The sequence below is a fragment of the Peromyscus californicus genome, unplaced genomic scaffold, assembly GCF_007827085.1.
Source record: "Peromyscus californicus insignis strain IS unplaced genomic scaffold, ASM782708v3 Scaffold_17__1_contigs__length_78620276, whole genome shotgun sequence".
Classification (NCBI taxonomy): domain Eukaryota; kingdom Metazoa; phylum Chordata; class Mammalia; order Rodentia; family Cricetidae; genus Peromyscus; species Peromyscus californicus.
In genome coordinates, this window is record NW_026294469.1 from 12,997,262 (window position 1) to 13,016,704 (window position 19,443).

Consider the following 19,443-nt stretch of genomic DNA (forward strand, 5'->3'; position numbering starts at 1 on the left):
GATTAAACCCTTAAAATCCTCCATCCATCTGGCAGTGAGAACCAACAGAAAGGCCCCATGTGTCTCACCCAGGCTTGGGACAATTTCACTTTGCCACTGACCACTCACAAAATGAAAAAACAAACAAACAAAAAAACTTAAAAGACTGTGCTTCAAATGATTTCCATAGCTACCACCTTGTACACAACAATTAGATTCAGTATTCCATAGAATTGTCTTTATTGCTGAAAACATAAATAAACGGGAGAGAAATAGCCAGCAACAGAAAGATTAGCTTTCCGCCCATAAGGCAGTTTTCTCTTTGTTATCTATACCAAGCTTTGCCTTCCTGCACTTGCATTCTGAATCTTCCTCAGCCTCCCTGTTTCCTAATGGCTCCAAAACACTTGAAAAATCTATAACTGTGGAGATAACTACATTAAATGAACACTTGATTAAAATTAGGAAGTGTGGAACACTTGAGCAAACTCCAGACAGTGAGAACAGGAGAAAATCAAAATAAACTCAACAGAAAGAGGAAAACCTATTTTCCATCTCCCTCTAGTAGTTTAACAAATATATATAAATATATATGTGTGTATATATATCTATATAGAGATATATATATATATACATATATATATGCTTGATCCTGCTATTTTCTACTTTCTCCTATAGTCTATTCCCCAGGCAGTGGGTAGGTCATTTTAAAAAGCATTACCTTATATTATATGCTTTCTGAATTATGTTGCATAATAGCTCTTTCTAATCAGAAAAGTTTACATTTTGCTGAATCTTTTTTGAAACATCTTGGTTATAATAATTTATTTTTACAGATGCTCCTCTTCCTGTGGAAGACAGTATGCCACACTGCACTTTACTGTGACAGATCTAGTACAATTAAATAATTTTTTGAATAAAAACTTTAATAGAATTATAAATATACATGCATACATGAATAATATATATGTATGTATATCAAATATATGCAAATACTGTACACATATCTCTGTATATGTGTGTATAGGTATACATACATATATGTATACCTTAATGTCATTGATTGGCATTAAATGTTTCAATGCTTTATCATAGGTTATTTGTTTTATTAAATTATAGATTATCTTGTTATGGACCACCATTCACCATAACCCAAAAAATGATCATGAATTGCCGGGCGGTGGTGGCGCACGCCTTTAATCCCAGCACTCGGGAGGCAGAGGCAGGTGGATCTCTGTGAGTTCGAGGCCAGCCTGGTCTACAGAGTGAGATCCAGGAAAGGCGCAAAGCTACACAGAGAAACCCTGTCTCGAAAAACCAAAAAAAAAAAAAAAATGATCATGAATTAAATCTTAGAGAAAATAATAATTTAAACTGTTTCCATCTGCTTCTTCAGAGCTTAACAATCATAATCTAACTTAACCCGTTTTAATTGCACTAATCCCTTGGGAAATTTTACATGAAAGGTATATGTACTAATTATCATTCACTGAATAACAAATTACTACCAACTGAATGGTGCAAAAGGTCCATTATCTAGCGGTAGGTCAGAAAGCCAGCATGTTTTAACTAGCTCCTCTGCTTCTTTTCTCATGATGCTGAATTTGTCTCTCTCATGGGGAAGCTCCCCTAGGGAAAGACTCACTTCCAACCCTCCTTTTGTTTGCTAGCAGAATCCATTTTTTTTTTTGTAATTGTGGGATTTCAGTCCCCAAGATTCTGTCGGATGTTGATCAAGTGTGCTCTCAGTGTATTGAGGTGTCTTCTGCCCTTTTAACTTTGTCAACTTGGCAGATGAAAATGTATTTACTATATAGATTATCATATATAAATATACATGTATAATACAGAAAGTATGCATGCACTATGGAAGGGTTGGATCAGCTAACTGACAAGCACACTACACAGTTTTTTCAAGAATACATCCTGCCTTCATAACTACTGTAGGTAGCCTTGCAGAGTAAATAGATCACTTGAGTTCATCCTTCCTATTCATCTGTGGTTACATATCTTCAAACAACATCTCCTCACTTTCACCTACCCATGAATAATTCAAACCTCTGGTAAACACCATTTTCTTATCTACTTCCATAAATCCAGTGGGTTTTTTTCTTGTCAATTCCATGTATGAGTAAGATCATACAGTGTTTGTCTTTCTTTGCCCATCTCATTTTTCTTAGCATCATGACCTCCGAGTTTAGGTATGTTGTCACGAATGCCTATTCATAACTAAATAGTATTCCACAATGTGTATATGATTGCATAAGTTTTGTCTTATATACAAATGGAATCAAAATTAATCAAAGGTTTAAATCCAAGACTTAAACTTTCAAAGTACGAAAAGATGATATTGGGAAAAACACTCCACAAAATTTGTCTGAGTGATGACATTCTTTAGATATGAACTCAAAAGCATTAGTAACAAAAGCAAAAATAGAATGCTGTGATGTCACGTCAAACTACAAAGCTTCTATACAACAAAGGAAACTCACATCACACAACGACAACCTGCAGAACATAAGAGAGTATTGGAAAATTAAATATCTGACAAAAAGAATAACCTCAAAATGTGTAAGAAACCAAACAATTCAACAGAAAGCACATAAATATCCCAAGTTAAAAACTGGACCAAGCCGGGCGGTGGTGGCGCACGCCTTTAATCCCAGCACTCGGGAGGCAGAGCCAGGCGGATCTCTGTGAGTTCGAGGCCAGCCTGGTCTCCAAAGCGAGTTCCAGGAAAGGCGCAAAGCTACACAGAGAAACCCTGTCTCAAAAAACAAAACAAACAAACAAACAAAAAAAAAAAAAAAAAAAAAAAAAAAACTGGACCAAGATTCGGCGCCAGGCCTGCTAGACACCTGTTCTCAGCTCCCGCTGCCGTCCACCATCGCAGATAAGATGTCAGGCCCCGCCACAGACACACCGTCCGCCATCCAGATCTGCCGGATCATTCGGCCAGATGATACCAACGTGGCTGGCAATGTTCATGGAGGGACCATTTTGAAGATGATTGAGGAGGCAGGGGTCATCATCAGCACCCGGCACTGTAATAGCCAGAATGGGGAGCGCTGTGTGGCTGTCCTGGCCCGGGTAGAGCACACTGACTTCCTGTCGCCCCTGTGCATCAGTGAGGTGGCTCATGTCAGTGCAGAGATCACCTACACACTTCCAAGCATTCTGTGGAGGTCCAGGTCCACGTGATGTCAGAGAACATCCTCACAGGTACCAAAAAGCTGACCAATAAGGCCACCTTGTGGTATGTGCCCCTGTCGCTGAAGAACGTGGACAAGGTCCTCGAGGTGCCTCCTATTGTGTATTCACGGCAGGAGCTGGAGGAAGAGGGTCGGAAACGCTGTGAAGCCCAGAAGCTGGAGCGCATGGAGACCAAGTGGAGGAACAGGGACATTGTCCAGCCTGTCCTGAACCCAGAGTCGAACACAGTGAGCTACAGCCAGTCCAGCTTGATCCACCTGGTGGGGCCCTCGGACTGCACCCTTCATGGCTTCGTGCACGGAGGTGTCACCATGAAGCTCATGGATGAGGTGGCTGGGATTGTGGCTGCACGCCACTGCAAGACCAACATAGTCACAGCTTCTGTGGATGCAATCAATTTTCACGACAAAATCTGGAAAGGCTGCGTCATCACCATCTCTGGACGTATGACCTTCACGAGCAATAAGCCCATGAAAATTGAGGTCCTGGTGGACGCTGACCCTGTAGTGGACAACTCACAGAAGCGGTATCGGGCCACCAGTACCTTCTTCACCTATGTGTCCCTGAACCAGGATGGCAAGCCACTGCCTGTACCTCAGCTTGTGCCTGAGACTGAGGATGAGAAGAAGCGCTTTGAAGAAGGCAAAGGCCGCTATCTGCAGATGAAGGCAAAGCGACAGGGCCACACAGAGCCTCAACCCTAGGTGTCATCCTGCTGCCCCAGGGTCAGCACAGTTGAGGCAACAGCCCATGTGCAGTCACTTAGAAGTAACCCCCTTGGCCAAAACCCCATTTTCCACTGAGAGCTAGTTTTGTGAAGCACTGCGTGGCAGTGTTACCTGTGCCCCATTCCCAAAACCTGTGCACCAAAGCTTTATTTATACCCCTCCAGTAACTGCTCCCCAGTGTTGTCCCAAAGGCCACCACGGACACCAGAGCACTGAATGGTCTATGAAGAAACCAGCACCACTAATAAAGCTGCTGTCTGTCTGGAAAAAAAAACTGGACCAAATAACTGAACAAATATTTCTTAAAGGAAGACATACAAGTAGCCAACAGATGATGAGGATATACATCTATCTATACAACAAATGATACAGAAGGTCTCCAAAATATTAAAAATGCACACCTCAATTTGAAGCATAAGCAAGGGAGATAAAACCAGAATGTCAAATGGATGCATGCACTCTTGTGTGTACTGCAGGACCATTCATAATGGATGCATGCACTCTCATGTGTACTGCAGGACCATTCATAATGGATGCATGCACTCTTGTGTGTACTGCAGGACCATTCATAATGGATGTATGCATGCTTGTGTGTACTGCAGGACCATTCATTATGGATGCATGCACTCTTGTGTGTACTCCTGGACCATTTATAATGACCAACACACAGATTCAACCTAAGAGTTATCAGCTCTCAGCAACCTGTCCCCTCTTCCTCTACAGAGAGGGTCAACCTGGTATTGAATACATTGCAGGCTTTCTTTTTCTTCTTATGTTTTTAATCTGTTTAATTTTTTTTAATATTTTTACTTTCTATTATAGTTGTATTGAACAATTTTTAAATTTAAATAAATCTTGCTCATATTCTTCCCCTCCCCAACTCCTTCCAGATCCTTTCCCCTTACCTACCCACCCAACGAGAAGTTCTTTCTCAGAACCAAAAAAAAAATAAATACAAAACAATACAACAACATCATCCCCAAACAAGAAAGCAAAATAAAACTATGCTTGAGTGAAATGAACACTAAAACATCAAACCATAACCAAATATAAGCACACAAAAAAACTGTGCAGTTCATTGTATGTGGGTCAGTTACTCCTAAACATAAGGCCAGTCCTAGGGTGGTGCCATGGAGAAATCTGATTTTCTTCCTCCCAGCAGGTATAAATGACAGTTTAGGTGTTACCCTTCACTCTAGTGGCTGGGTTCTCGTTTACTTATTCATTCATTCATTCTAAAGAATATAACAAAATAAAAGACAAAAAACTACCATACAGAAGGAAAAGAGCCTAAGAGAAGGCACAAGAGTCTATACGATTTTTTCCTAGCAGCCTCACGTATAAAAAGACTGAAATTATTAGGTCAGAGACACCTTAAGCATTCCTGTCTTAAGGTTGACCTTGCCTATGCACACGTGTAGGTTCTGCCTTGCCCATGATATGAGGTTACACAAAAGTGGGCATATTGGGGAATTGTCTTAAAACTTTCTTGCCACGATTCACACAAAAATTGGAGAATCATGGGACTTCCCATGGCATGGACAGAGTAATAAAATGGGAATAAAATCAACATATAGGCAAGAAACAGCTCAGGAACATACTTGAATTGTTGCCTGAAAGCACAAATTCTGTGTCTCAAGAGATACATGGAGCTATTTACATAATCTGCAGGCAACAGATAAATTTCAAGTCAAAAGTGCTATTTATCACAAAGTGGCCTGACACAATCTGTTTTTCCTAAGTTTGATAGATTCCTATTTTTAAATATTTTATTAGAATTAAAAAATATGATATGTGTAGCCTGGCTCAACTACTCAGCAACAAGAAGTTGCTGAATTGTATTGATTTGAAGCCTAATAATTATTTTATTACCTGTAATGTTATTCAAATAATATGTTGAATTGTGTGAGTTTAATGTTTTACTCATTTAATTTATATTTATCACTATTCATAAACCATTGAGAACATTCAGTTTATGGCCACAAATCTACTTAAGTCATGACATTTTGGGCAGCCATCATTCCTTTCGGAATAAAATCTAAGCTAATGTAAGCACTAGAAGTCCCTCATAATCTCACCCCAGCTCACATTTTCAACATCATCTCTACTGTAGCCTATGTTTTAGTTATTTGAGATTGTGTAGCATCCCTTAAAAACACCTTGAAGTTATTTCTCCAATGGTGTAGACATCAAGTATGCACAAATGTTTTCTGTAATGCCGTGAATCTGCAGGGCTGTGATTAGTGTTGTGATTTTTAAGTACAGAGGCAGGCCTTATACAGCAGGAGGCAATATGTTAGTTGAAGTGAATAGTGTGAATCACAATGTACTATGGTGAAGTAATTATGGACTAAGGATCAGAATGACAGATACATGAAGAAATTGTCACATGTGTGCCCAAGGCAGTGTGAAAGACAAGCTATCAATGTAAGGAACAAAATACTGAAACTTGGATGGATGGATGGATAGATAGATAGATAGATAGATAGATAGATAGATAGACAGACCTAAAGCTCATCTTTATATATTTGTGTTTTAACAAATTTTACAGTGTGTTAACTATTAGTATAGGGTATTAATCTGCAATAACTAATTTTGGGGGAATATTCAAGATTTTTAGTCATTGGAATACCTTACTTAAATATTTAGAAATACATGTCTTATTTCAAGGATCATCGATCCCATTTAAATATTTTCTTACCCACAGCTGAGTGATTCTGATAAATCCACCTTAATTTAATAAGAAACTGATAGCACCACAGGATTATTGTGAAGATTGTAAACGATATTTCACTTTAAATGAATTATTCAATAATTTACCTAAAGAACTTCATAAGCATAAAGTATCAATATAATATATCAATCACATTAGCATTCAATATTTTCAGTTGCTAAAATAAGATATATGATCTCTGAAAAATTTTTGAAGATATTTTTATTTTTAATTATATGCAAATATAAAAATTGGGGGAGGGGTGCACATAAGTTCAGTGCCTCCAGAGGCTAGAGGAGAGAAGAGGCCATGGGATTCCTTGAAGCTGGTGTGTAGCAGCTTTGAGTGTGTAGTGCTTTGAGCTGCCCATGGTAGGGACTAGGAACTGAATCCAGGTCCTCTGCAAGAGCAATACATGCACCTTACTGCTGAGCCGTCTCTCCAGCCCCAACACTAAGAACTGTTGAGGGAAAATAAAGTCAATAGTTGACCAGTCTTTAAGATGGCCTTAAAGAGTGCTCATTTTTGTGACTATAGGGTAGGACTGAAAAAGGCTATGACTGCCATTGAAAATAGTTGCTAGTTACCTGAAAGTATTATGATGATGATGATGATGATGATGATTATAAAATAGTAACATAACTGCCAGATAACTCAACAGTCACATATCTTGGTATATATTAAAAAACAATTGTTACTTTAATATTTATATATTACAATTCCATATCAGTGGTATTCATAATAACCAAGAAATGGAAGCAACCTACATAATCATCAGCATAATGCATAAACAAAACATGGTTGTACATCTTCAATGAAATGGAATATTATTCAAACACAAAGGAAGGAAATTCTGTCTCATATTACAGCATGAATGAATTCTGAATACATTGTCTTAAGCACAATGAGTCAGTTACAAAAAGACAAATCCAGGGGTTAGAGGAAAAATCAAAGGGTAAAGGGTGTACAGTATACAAGATGTTCTAAGGGAATGTTTCAAGCACACACACACACACACACACACACACACACACACACACACACAAATGTGAATATACTTAGCAGTAATTAACTATACAGCTAAAGTGATTAAGACTACCTGGGCAGATGGACAGACATGTAAGTATAGAGAAGGGAGAAAAAAAATCTTCTCATATTCACATAAATAGATAGCCACACAACAGCTAGTAAACAATGTTTATTTCTTTCATAATGAACACAAACCAAATCCCACATTAGGTCAGGTTACGGTAGAGTTTGAATCTCTATCTTCAAAACAGTTTTTGGAGAAATGACCAAATTACCAAGCAACTGGAACATCGTATGGTGCATACGGCTGGTGATGAGAATCTGAGAGCCACAAGACCGAGGGAGTCAGTGGCAGGAAGGGAACCATTTGTCAAGAACTGATTATAAGAAGAAAGGAAGTCAATCTGCCACGCCACGTAGACTTTTAGCTTATATGAAAAAGTGAACTGTGTTGCCATACATGGGGAAAAGGAGAATTCGAAGAGAGATTCCAGTTTATAGGACCTAGGCTGGGGTAGGCTATGAAGAAAAAATGTCATTTTCTGTATTTTCAATTGAGAAACTTAGAAATATTTTTGTGGAAGTACCCAGTAGAAAGTATAACACAGGAATTTTCAGAAAACTCAGACAACTCATGAGTATGATCACCTATAAAAATATAGAGAAATAGCATGCAAATTCATCTTAGAGAAATGATTTAATTCCAAGGAAAAAGAAGTAAACAACTTATGAAACTGGAAAAAAAAAAGATTTTCCTCATAACAAGATACAAGAGAGTTCTGCAAAGTTCTGAGGGAAAACTAGAAGAATCTATCATTAAGTTGTTATCTAGGTGTAGAGGCCAAGAAAAAAAAAATATTTTCAATAACACAAGCCCCAAAGAACACATCACACAAACTATTCATTAAGGAAAGAGTAGTAATCAGATTTAAGAGTCAGCCAAACCTGAAAAATAGTGGTAAAGAAAACTAGGTAAAAATGCCTGAGATAGTTTTAGACATGAACAAAGGAAAACATTGTGAGAGCCAAATTCTATAGTATAAATATGAAAACCTTTACAGCACAAACACAACTACACTATATAATAAATATTTTTATCTAACACATAATAACTCTAACCTAATAAATGCAATAAAAACCAGGAGCTAAGTGACAAGAAGCTCAGAGGAAAGGAAAATACTCCTGCCCTCTATAGTGGGAGGAAGTTAATAATAACATATTCAATTGAAATTTCCACCTAAAAGAACAATGTCATTCAACCACTTGATTTTCCTTATTTTTTTCTCTTAATTAATTTGTGTATTAGCAGTTGTTTCAATTTTATACATTTTGTTACATTTTGGTAAAATTATATATATTTTACTTGAGTGAGCCTAACATTGCAAATCCAGTTTGGGGATATTATTTCTGTTTGTCCTTATGCAACTATTAATCAATATATGTAAACTGCTTTTGCTATATACATTTTGAGAGACAACAAAGTAATTGACTGATGGTAGTGGTTTTCTAGATGAGACATTTGGTAAACTTCTTCCTTCCATCTATTCATTGGCATTTCTTAAGTCATAAGAATGCATAGGATTTATAAATTAAAGTCATTTGTTTTTTACAAAAAATGATAATAAATATCTGAACAATACACATGTATACATACACACATGCACATTGTGTTTTAATTCTTTGTTTTGGCATGGTTTTGAATTCATAACATATGCCTAATTTATAATCACAACTTGGAGTTCTCTTCTTTGTTAATAGTTATAATAATTTCTTGTTGTTTACCTTTTCAGCATTTACTATGTACCAGGAATATGCTACTTAGGACACATGCTTCTAGCATACATATATAACATATCAGATATAATTAATATTAGTATTATATAAGCCATGTTCTATATTATTAGTCACTGCTTTGCAAAACCAGGCAAGTATCATTATTGGTATTTTATATATAGATTTTACCTGGATGTCAGGTTTACTACCAGCAGAGCAAAGGATTGAATGATGTTCAAAGACATATACCCAGCCGGGCGGTGGTGGCGCACGCCTTTAATCCCAGCACTCGGGAGGCAGAGCCAGGCGGATCTCTGTGAGTTCGAGGCCAGCCTGGTCTCCAAAGCGAGTTCCAGGAAAGGCGCAAAGCTACACAGAGAAACCCTGTCTCGAAAAACCAAAAAAAAAAAAAAAAAAAAAAGACATATACCCTATAAAATGCCCTGCTTCCTGCCAACTAGTTTCCATTATCCATATATTGGCATATAGAGATTTTGGGGAAAAAAGATATAACCTAAACCATACTGGATTCATCTTGATCATCCTTAATTAGACAATCAAAGTAGAAGTCTTAGCAAATACAATAGCTGTGAGAAAAGCAGCTATATGACCCCAACACAAAATTGAAGGTCTTAAAAGTTTTGCTGCATATCCTAGTATCTGCTTCTTCGCCTTTTTCTGTTTTGTGCAGTGAGTCTACAAAATAAAATCTTGAAGCAAAGGATTCAGCTGGCACAGAAAGAACTAGGTAAATACTAGTGTTGACACCCCCGCATTGTATTTACTCTTAGGACAATGGAGAATGGATGGAAAAGTCAAGAGTTACTTTCTTAGGATCCTCATCTGGGATAGTCTTCACACACTTAGTCCTTCTCTTCAGGGGTGCTTATATCTAAGTGTCCTGCCATTTGACACTCATGCAAGTGGCCTACGCTGGAGGTCCCCAGTGTCTGAGAGCTTACACAGAAATTGAACAGGAAAGACCATAGATGGTTTGATCCTTTTGACAATGCCACAGGAAACAACTAAAGACACTCCATAAGCAGCATTGCTGGCATTATTTCTGGGCCCCATTTAACTCCCAAAACTGATGTTGTAGATACTATGTGCTATGTATTGGTTGTCAGTGGCAACTGGTTCTATCTAAGAATAGATTAGCAAAAACATGACACTATGATGTCTTATGTCTCTTAGACAGGCACATAGTATAATGATTTGTGAGCACAGTTTCTCCTCTCTGAGATCTGTAGCAAATTCCAGATGAAGGTCAAATACATGAGATGTTTCCGAAAGCATGATGTTAGAAAAGGAGGAAGTAGTTGCAGATTCTTCCTAAGTTATTATTTCTCTCACTCTGATTAGAATAAAGGATTTATGAACCCCACCATAGTAAGAGAACTAACAAAACGCTAACTGTTTATGATCTTGTCCATGAATATTCATTGTAATCACTTTACAGTTATCAATTAGTAGTATGCACAGCAAGAACAATATGAACTCTGAGGCTACAGATTGGAGGACTGAATAAATCATCATTTTTAAATCACATCACTAAAGACACTGCATATTCCTTTGTGAAAGAAATTGCATTTTATGCTCCACAGTAAAGTAAATATAGATGAGAGTATAGGGAGGCAAAACTTACACCTTGGTGTCTTTCCCTACAAATATAGGTCAAGGAAATCTTCTATGATTTGATTATGCAGTTTCAGTATTCACTACTTTAAAGCTAAAAGAAGGATTGCAAACATGGGATTACTAAATTTCTCATTAATGTTTTATACAACGTAATGAGGTTTTTAAAAGTACAAGACAGTGCATTATTCATAATACAGAAAGATTAAATTTTCTCATTATTTTTAACTTACCATCCATACTATCAAGTGGAAGAATATATTGTGGTAATTCAGACTGTGTCTGTGTTTCAATTAATTGTTGTCACAAAACAACATGTCATGTCAATAAGGATCAAAAGCTTCTAATGAACTTTTAAAGCAGTAAAGAGAACAGCCATACTCCTGCTTATTTGATATTGTCTCTGACTGAGTTTGTTACAATCACTGTCAGATATTTGCTGAGTCTTTTTTTTTTTTTTTTTGGAGAGTTTTAAGGTATCTATTCTTTCATTCCTCAGAATTTCTTACACTTTTAATTTTAAAAATGCACTAAGAGCGTTTGCATGAAATCAAACAAAAAATAAGCAGATGGGATGTTAAGCGAACTGCATATGAGCACACATTCAGGTCCCCGTCCAGACCTAAAATGGCTGAGTTGCAGGATGGTGTTGCTTGGTGACCAAACAGTGTTGTTTCAGCCACTGAGTTATCTAAACATCAGTGACAGAAAAGTCCCCTCAGCTTCAGACCCAGTCAGGACAAATATTACAGGGCATACTTAGTCCGCCTAGTTGTTGACAATTTTTTATTTACAATCAGTTTTAAATTTGAGGGTCAGGAGAAAGAGTCCCTGCAAAGCTGTGTCTATTCTTTGGAGAAAGTAAGAAGTAGACCCCAGCTCCTCTAACTGTGAGATTGACAGACTGTCTTGTTGCAATTAAGACTCTGTAGTGTGTCTAGTCTGCTCTTGTACCCTCCCAGTTGCTATCTGTCTCCCTTTCATTAAATGAAAGTAGTTAATTAGCTAGCCAGGCCTGTTCTCTCTTCTTTCTCTTTTTCTTTTTGCTGCAGTAATGATGTCTAATTATCAGCAGCAGTGGATTAATGCAACATCAGGAGCAAAGCATATCTCACTAAAAGAAAACTAGCCAATGTCCATCAGACCCTAAGGAGCTCAGAATGACTCTCCATCTACTTGAAAATACCAATCACAGGCAGTTCCTCATTTCAACCAATGTATGCGATATACATGCTTTGAAAGAGAAGAAAACATATTTCTGTCTTTTTGGCGATTGTATCCATGCCATGATGAAGACAAATGAATGTTTTGATTTTGGGGGGGAGTGAAGGAATACATTTAGACATTGGGAAGGAGGATAAAAGGGATATTTTATTTATTTTTAACTGATTGAAACTGTGATTGGCTGCCTCTCAGAGAAGGTGGAGCCTATAATTCTGTGTCAGGAGCAGCAGAAAATTTTTCATAAAGAACAGTAGAAGAGCTCATGAATCAAAATCCTATTCAACGTTTCAAACTAGGCTTGAATGGAACACAGAGTGCTTTAAATACTACACGGAAATCATTTAACAATATCACCTGGCAGATCACATTGTCTCCCATTAATATATGGAATCTTTACTGAAAGAGAAACACGTGCTACATTATTATCCCCCCTGCACCTGTCACTCTCTATTAGATGTCTTAGCAGTAATTCTCTAACAACTCCACGTTTATTTTTGTGACATGAAAATATGGGTGTCACAGCATGTGAATGCTGGTTTGAATAACTCACACCCACGATTGTCTTGGTGCCTGTACAACCTTTATCAAATTTATGTTATTTGGAAGTTTAATTAGTCTTTAAAGGGACACATATTCTAATACATATAAAGGCTGCAATCAAATCTATGCAAGCATGAACTCACTGGACCCAAACAGAGAATCTAAATTTAACACAAAAAGAATGAAAAACTGGAAAACTTTCTGGCTAGCAATAATATATAATATAATATTTAATATTTATAGATTACCATTTAAGTAGTACTTTTAAAAGATACAACATTTTACTCAGCTAGAATTATAATTCACTTTGCTTAACAATAAATTATTTTTTCTGTCCATTCTTAATACTAGTCCCCATCCATGTGAAACAAAGCAATTCCTCTCTGTAACACTCATACAGATGTAAAGAAACCTTACTCTAAATGATGCCCAGCTAGTCATTTTCATCCAGCAAGGCAAGTTAATACCTCACCATTGTCTTAAGCAGCGCTCTGTGCTACAGAAGAAAGCAAAGGCAGCATTTACATCTACCTCCTGCAAACCCTTCAACAACTGAACCTCAAGAAGAAGAAGAGGAAAAACTTTTGTGTTTCCAGTTCATCTTTGTTTTCAGATTTTCCATATAAATTCCAAAAGAAACCTCCGTCCTTCAAACAACCATTCCCAATTAATCTTGGGAAACCCAAAGCTCCTTTCCAAACCTGAGAGAGTCCTCCAGACGGAGCGTGGCAGAGCCTTTCATGCACCTTAGAGAAAGCAAAACCTTCTCCTTCTGAAGCCTTCTTTCTAACATCCTCAGGGAGCTGTGCACTGGGAAATAGTCGCCAGTTAAAAGGGGGGTGGGGTGGGGGTAGGGGGGAAGGAGCAAAGCTCAACGAATCCCAAAGCGAGACAAAAATACAAAGGGTGCTAGCTAGCTCCTCCACCCCCTCTCTAAGTGAGTACCCATCATGAGGCAACTAGGTGTTATACATCTGACCTGAGATCTTACTTGTAGCCCCCTGTTCCCATAGTCTTGCAAAGGAAGCGGATGCTGCTGAAGCCTCCCAGCCCCACAGGCATCTGCGTTTTAGAATGAGATATACCGGTCTCACAGCCGGTTCCTCGTTCACTACAGCTTTGTGGGTAGGAGACCAGAACCAACCCAGAAAGAGGAACAGATACACCGTTTGATCGCGCCCAAACCCGTCTCTCTTTGTTGTGCATCGCCTAGCTGAGGAAGCTTCAGTGGTGCAAGTGAAGAAGGGGATGGGGGCGGGGAGGAGGAATGCCCAGGACCTTATCTGCCAACCAAACAATCGTGGCAAGGACCTCAGGGGGCGACCAAGTCGCGCGGACTGTCCTGTGTCTCCCCGCTGGCTGTCTCACAACAAAACTGGATAGTGTCTTGGGGAAAGCCCCAAAACCACCTCGACCGCCACATTCAGGCTTTGTGCCAATGAAGAGACACAGTAGCCTATCTATCCATCAGCACCGTGTCATCAGAGCGTGCGGCTGGGCTTCCAGCCTGGCCTTTATGCGCCCCGGCGGAGGTAGGACACGCGCCAGGAGCCCAGTGAAGGACATGGGACAATGGCCTGGCCAGGGGAACACCAGGCACCGCCAGACGCGGTGAAGGCAAGCTCCAGCCACCGTCCTGCAGCGCATCCCCGAGGCAGACAGGGCCGCCTGCTCTGCAGGTTCGCTGTTGCTTTAAAATCAGGGACCACAAAGACTTTCTAAAAGAAGGGAAATCACTCCCGGCCACTGCGTCTGGGAAGACTTGAGGAGGGGGCTGAGGGGGTGGGCGGCAAGGAGCCAACAGTGGCTCCAGCATCTCCCTGCCTTCCCCTCTCTCCGCCCTCCCTTCCGGGCTGCTCTGGCACACAAATAACAGAGAAGGCGGCTCACCGTGGTCTTGACCCGCACGAAGAGCACTTGCTTGGCGCCGCCGCCTCCCCCGCGGACCTCATCCGGCTGGCCCAGCTGGAAACCCTTCGATTTGACCCAGAATTTAAATTTGGCATTGTCGGTAGAGCTTGACTCGGAGCCGTTGAGGAGCTGGACGATCCGCTCGTATTTCTTACGGGTCACCGTCTTGGTCTTGCCTGAGTCCCCGTAAGTCCTAAGGCACCAGTCCTGGAACTGGCGGTACATGTCGCGCTCGCTCTCCATGTTCCCCCCGCGCTGCCGTGGGCCGGATGCTCCCAGCGCACTTCGCACCTGTTCACCCCGGGCTCATGAAATATGCAGCCCGGGCCACGATGCAAGGACGCGAGGTCCTGGCCGAGCCTCGGGGAGCCTGCCTCCGTTGGGGTGGGGGGAGGACCAGGGAGAGAGGAGGAGGGTCCGGATGGGCACCAGCAATCAATGCCCTGTGCTACCAAGTCTGGTTCGTTCGTAATTGCAAAGGCTGTCTCGGGCGCTTTTCTCGTGCTCTTAACGGTCCGTTCCGTTTAATGCTGTGTGACCAGCACCATCCCAACAGCAGCTGGCCCAGAGGAGCTGGGTTTCTGAATAATTAAAATCCCATTTCTCGGTTTATTAAAAATCCCAATATTAACTTGAGGTGGTCTCTCGATGCCTCGCCCCAGGGCTGTGTCCAGGGCAGGGCAGGTGGAGCACAAGGCAGTCTCCTGGCGCGCGCCCCAGAAGCTTCCCCAGTGGATGGTCCAGGAGCCAACCCTGCGCCTCTAGCGAAAGCAGCCCTCAGTCAGCGAGCTCGGAAGGGCACACGGGTCCCTGGATTCTCCTTCTTGCTGGGTCCAGCTCAGCCTTGGCCTTCTCTGTGACGGGACTAGAGAGACAGAAAGTTCTTACCTGTCATGTTGGTCAGCCTATCAGATTCCCGTTTTACAGGAATTTAAAAGAAAACCAAGGTCTCCTAAAAACGACTCAACATGCCATTTCTTCAGATGTATTGGGCTAAATTCCAGATCGCAGGTAGGTTGTAAGAGTTAGGTTTCAGAGATTGGCCCAGTATTCACAGACACCTGACCACAGTTCTACAGGATAGATGGAGTACCCCAAACAGGGATCCGGTCCCGGGAATGTGGGAGCAGGAAAGCAGGCCGCTGGCTGGGGCTCTTCGGGATGATGATGGTGTCCCCAAGATAGGACCCTCTGGGTTCTGCTGAAGTGGGTACAGACATGGAAATAAGTTTACCGCCCAGAACCTCTTGCGTGAAATTAAGATGAAGCGAGCAGTCCTTCCCCCTCCCTGGGTTATAGTTTGCAGTTCACGCGGGAGGTTTCGGTTGTCTATTTTCCCACTGCCACGTCATGGACCCCCCTCCGCTGCTCCGAGGAGCCAAATCGGAGTTGCTCCTGACGATTTTCCCAAGCAAACGAAGTCAGCGATCCCTCCATCAGGATTTCCACCCGTGTGTCACGGCGGCGCTGGAACCAGGGGAGTTCTAGTCCTGCTGGCTGCGGCCGCTGCTCTTTATTGCACTCCCTGCCGAGGCCCCCGCGGGTCGCAGGGCTCAGCCAGCCCGGTGGCCCGACCCCCGCCGCGTTCCTTGAGGTGTCCGAGCCCACCCCGGCGGCTCGCTGCGGTCTCCCCGGCGAAAGCCCCAGTGGGAACGCGGCTCAGTCCTCCGCCCGCAGCCGGTCCCGGTGCTCTCCGGCTGCTCAGTGGCTCCCGCGCGGCCAGGCTGAGCGTGTGCGTGTGTGTGGTCGAGCGAGGGTGTGCGGGGCGCGGGGTGCGGGGGTGCGCGTCTCCTGGAAGGTCTCGAGGCGGCCCCAGCCGGGACTGACAGCCCGGGCGCTGCGCGAGCAGCTCCACACACTAAACCTCTCGCCTCTCCCCTCACCCCCACCCCTCCCACTCCCCTCTCCTCCCACCCCCCACCCCTAGGCCCCTTCCAAGCTCTCTGATTGGCCAATGGGACAAAAGTTTCTGTGGAGACGGCTGGGCGCTGACGTCACGGGCAGAATTGTCCCATTTAGGGATCCCGGGGGCAGTGCGCATGCTGCAGGCTGCAGGTTAGAGGCAGGAGGAGGTAGCAACGGGCCGGGCGGCAGCCAGGTGGCGGAAAGGAGCTGGAGGCATCCAGGTGGGGGGACGAGTCCAGCAGGGTTTCCATGGAGATTTCCTCTGGGTCTAGCCTAAAAACAGCAGATCAGCTGACACCATTAGCTCAGGACCTAATTACTGCTTATTGGAGCAACAAATGAGGGACTGGGCCAGCTGCAGAGGAAGAGGTTTGCCCCCGCCCCTCTGTCTCCTCCTTTCTCTCCCTCTCCGTGGCTCTCGAGTCCTGGGTGAATTCTCATTAATTTGCAAGATTGCTACACCGGCTCTGCTTCTCTGGAGGCCACCCTTACTGCTTTTATTCTCTTTAGTTCTTCCTTTTGCATCAAAGGATGATACAATAAACGGGTTGTCCTGAGTCCTTGAATTTTTGCCCGGTAAATAGGGGTTCAGTAGAACTCAGAGCCCCTGCTGTCAAACAGTAGTCACAAATCCACCACCTCAGAGTGAGGGGTGTCACTTTCAATTTATTGATTTTACTGTTTGTCTTTAGATATCTCGCGCTGTTTTAAAATACCCGAGTATCTTAAATACACCAGTATACGGCATGAACAAATGGAGGGATATTATGAATTACCCTTCTTGGTGTGTTGTGTTTCTCAAGAACAGTTCTGAAAGTTTTGCTTCTGACATCCTAGATAGGGCATAATTCCAAGTAGAGAGATGTAAGTTTGTTGTATGTAGTCCATTTGTTTCCTAGAAGTTTCTGGAAGGGTTTTTGGTTCTGGGGTACTCATCTGCTCAACAGTAAGCTAGTTCTATGGAGTTGACTTTGTCATAGAAAAAGTTGGTCCATAATTATGCATTCTTTTTGATGGGTCTTTATTCTGATAGATCTTTCTGATATTTGAGAGGTCTGTATGTACTATCAGGACCAGGAAGCACCCTTTCTGGAACATTCAAATTAAAACACTTTCCCCACCCAAATCCCCTTAATAATGACTCTAAAGTTCTTTTATTCTAAGACTATATATACTAAGACTATATAATTTACTTTGGTATACAGTCCATGTATACACCCCTGCTTCAAAAATTATGAATAAAAGATATAATTTATACTGTACACTGATATTTATCCTTTTTCCTAGTTATTTTACTTTGTGTTGTATCAATGAAATTTGTGTGTTTTGACCCAGCAGAGTGTGACAGCAACTTAGAATTTGAGAATATTTTATTGAGTTATAAAAGTTCCACTGTACCTGGTGCTGTGTCTATACACTTACATGACTATGTTTCCCATGTTCAAGGAGAAATTTGATTGTATGGCCCTTGAAAACTCATATTCTCTTGTTTCCTAAAATAACTCTGACCTGATGGATAAATCATATAACAAGTGATTAAGAAATGGATACTGAAGCTGGGAGTGGTCTAGGTCCTGTCCTCCCGGTGCTCAGGAGGCAGAGGAATGAAGATTGGCATTGGTGTGAGCCCAGCCTGGGGTATTTAGTGAGTACCAGATAATCAAAGCTGCATACAAAGGAAGGCTCTAAGAAGAGCAGGGAGTGTGAAGGGAGGAGGTAAAGAATCATTCATGTCCTATCTCAATCTCTTTCTAATGACTTTTGCTGAGTAATGTTAGGATGAATTTTATCCTCATTTAGTAGGTGTCGAGGATGTACCACATACATATATGCATTGTATTTGTAAGTCTGTGGACATACAATGTCCATAGTGTGTGGACATACAATGTCCATAGTATGTGGACATTGGAGCACCTCAGTGTAAGTAACTGACAGTGCACAGATATGTCATTAACCTTCATTTGCATTAACTAGATTAGATGCAGAAGAGAAAAGCCCCCAAGTATGAAAATAGGCTACACTCATCTGTACTTCTTCAGGGAAAGAAGTAAATAACCATGGAAAGACTATTCAAACTGGAACAAAGGAATTAAACGCCAGTCTTTCAAAAGTTCCTAATCCTACTGTTGGCAGTGGAACCAGGGATGTGACATCCTCTGGATGTGTTTACATTATTGACTGGGAAACCGAGGCAAAAAACCTTTGGGCAATTGTACCCACCTCAGGTGTAATATCTAACAACAATTTAAACCCTTCCTCAGTCATTCACTCCAAACTCATCTTCCTCCATTTAAGTTCTCCAGGGTTAGGTCTTCCCAGCTCTGCTCTGAGAGTTATATTGAGCCTCTTCTTCATCTATATGATTCACATGAACCAGCTGCCTTGAATTTAATAGGTGATGCCCTTCAGAATTGCTTCTTTATACAGCTTACCTCACCAAACAGTGATTCTATACTTGATATACAACACCAGCCCTCAAGCTGAGCCTAACCTTGGTCCTGGTAGGCTGAAAGGGAAAGTAGATAGTGAAGAAGAGAGAGATGGCTGCATGGAAAATACTTTTAAATTTATAATGTCCACAATTTTAGCCATAATATGCAAGAATCACAGAAGTTATATATCTTTCAACCCTGTGGTCAATTTATATATCATAGAAAATCTTGCATTTAATATATCAACCAGGAATATTCATGAATCACTAGGCTATCAACAAATTATGGCAAGGACAGCAATATAGGATCAGCGCTCAAAATAAAAATGCTTTGTTGAATGCATTTGAATTACACTTGCACT

At 41.4% G+C, this 19,443-nt stretch overlaps 2 protein-coding genes across 5 annotated transcripts in view; one reads left to right on the forward strand and one right to left on the reverse strand.

The window, feature by feature from the left end:
• Positions 1-16,551, reverse strand: part of Nol4 (nucleolar protein 4) — a 322,474-nt gene extending 305,923 nt beyond the window's left edge. For 2 of the 4 annotated variants that reach the window (XM_052741636.1, XM_052741640.1), the window contains exon 1: positions 14,725-16,551. In XM_052741636.1, coding sequence (XP_052597596.1) covers positions 14,725-14,988 — 264 coding nt within the window. In that variant the 5' untranslated portion in view covers positions 14,989-16,551. Of the gene's footprint in view, positions 1-13,535; positions 13,653-14,724 lie in introns of those variants that run through there. The other 2 variants (XM_052741637.1, XM_052741639.1) reach the window with 2 other exon arrangements.
• On the forward strand, positions 2,819-4,192 carry LOC128112581 (cytosolic acyl coenzyme A thioester hydrolase-like). Its single transcript, XM_052741641.1, is given in 2 exon segments — positions 2,819-3,141; positions 3,144-4,192. Coding segments are annotated over 2 exon segments (1,017 nt in total). The 5' UTR covers positions 2,819-2,877; the 3' UTR covers positions 3,897-4,192.
• Positions 16,552-19,443: the final 2,892 nt, after the last annotated feature.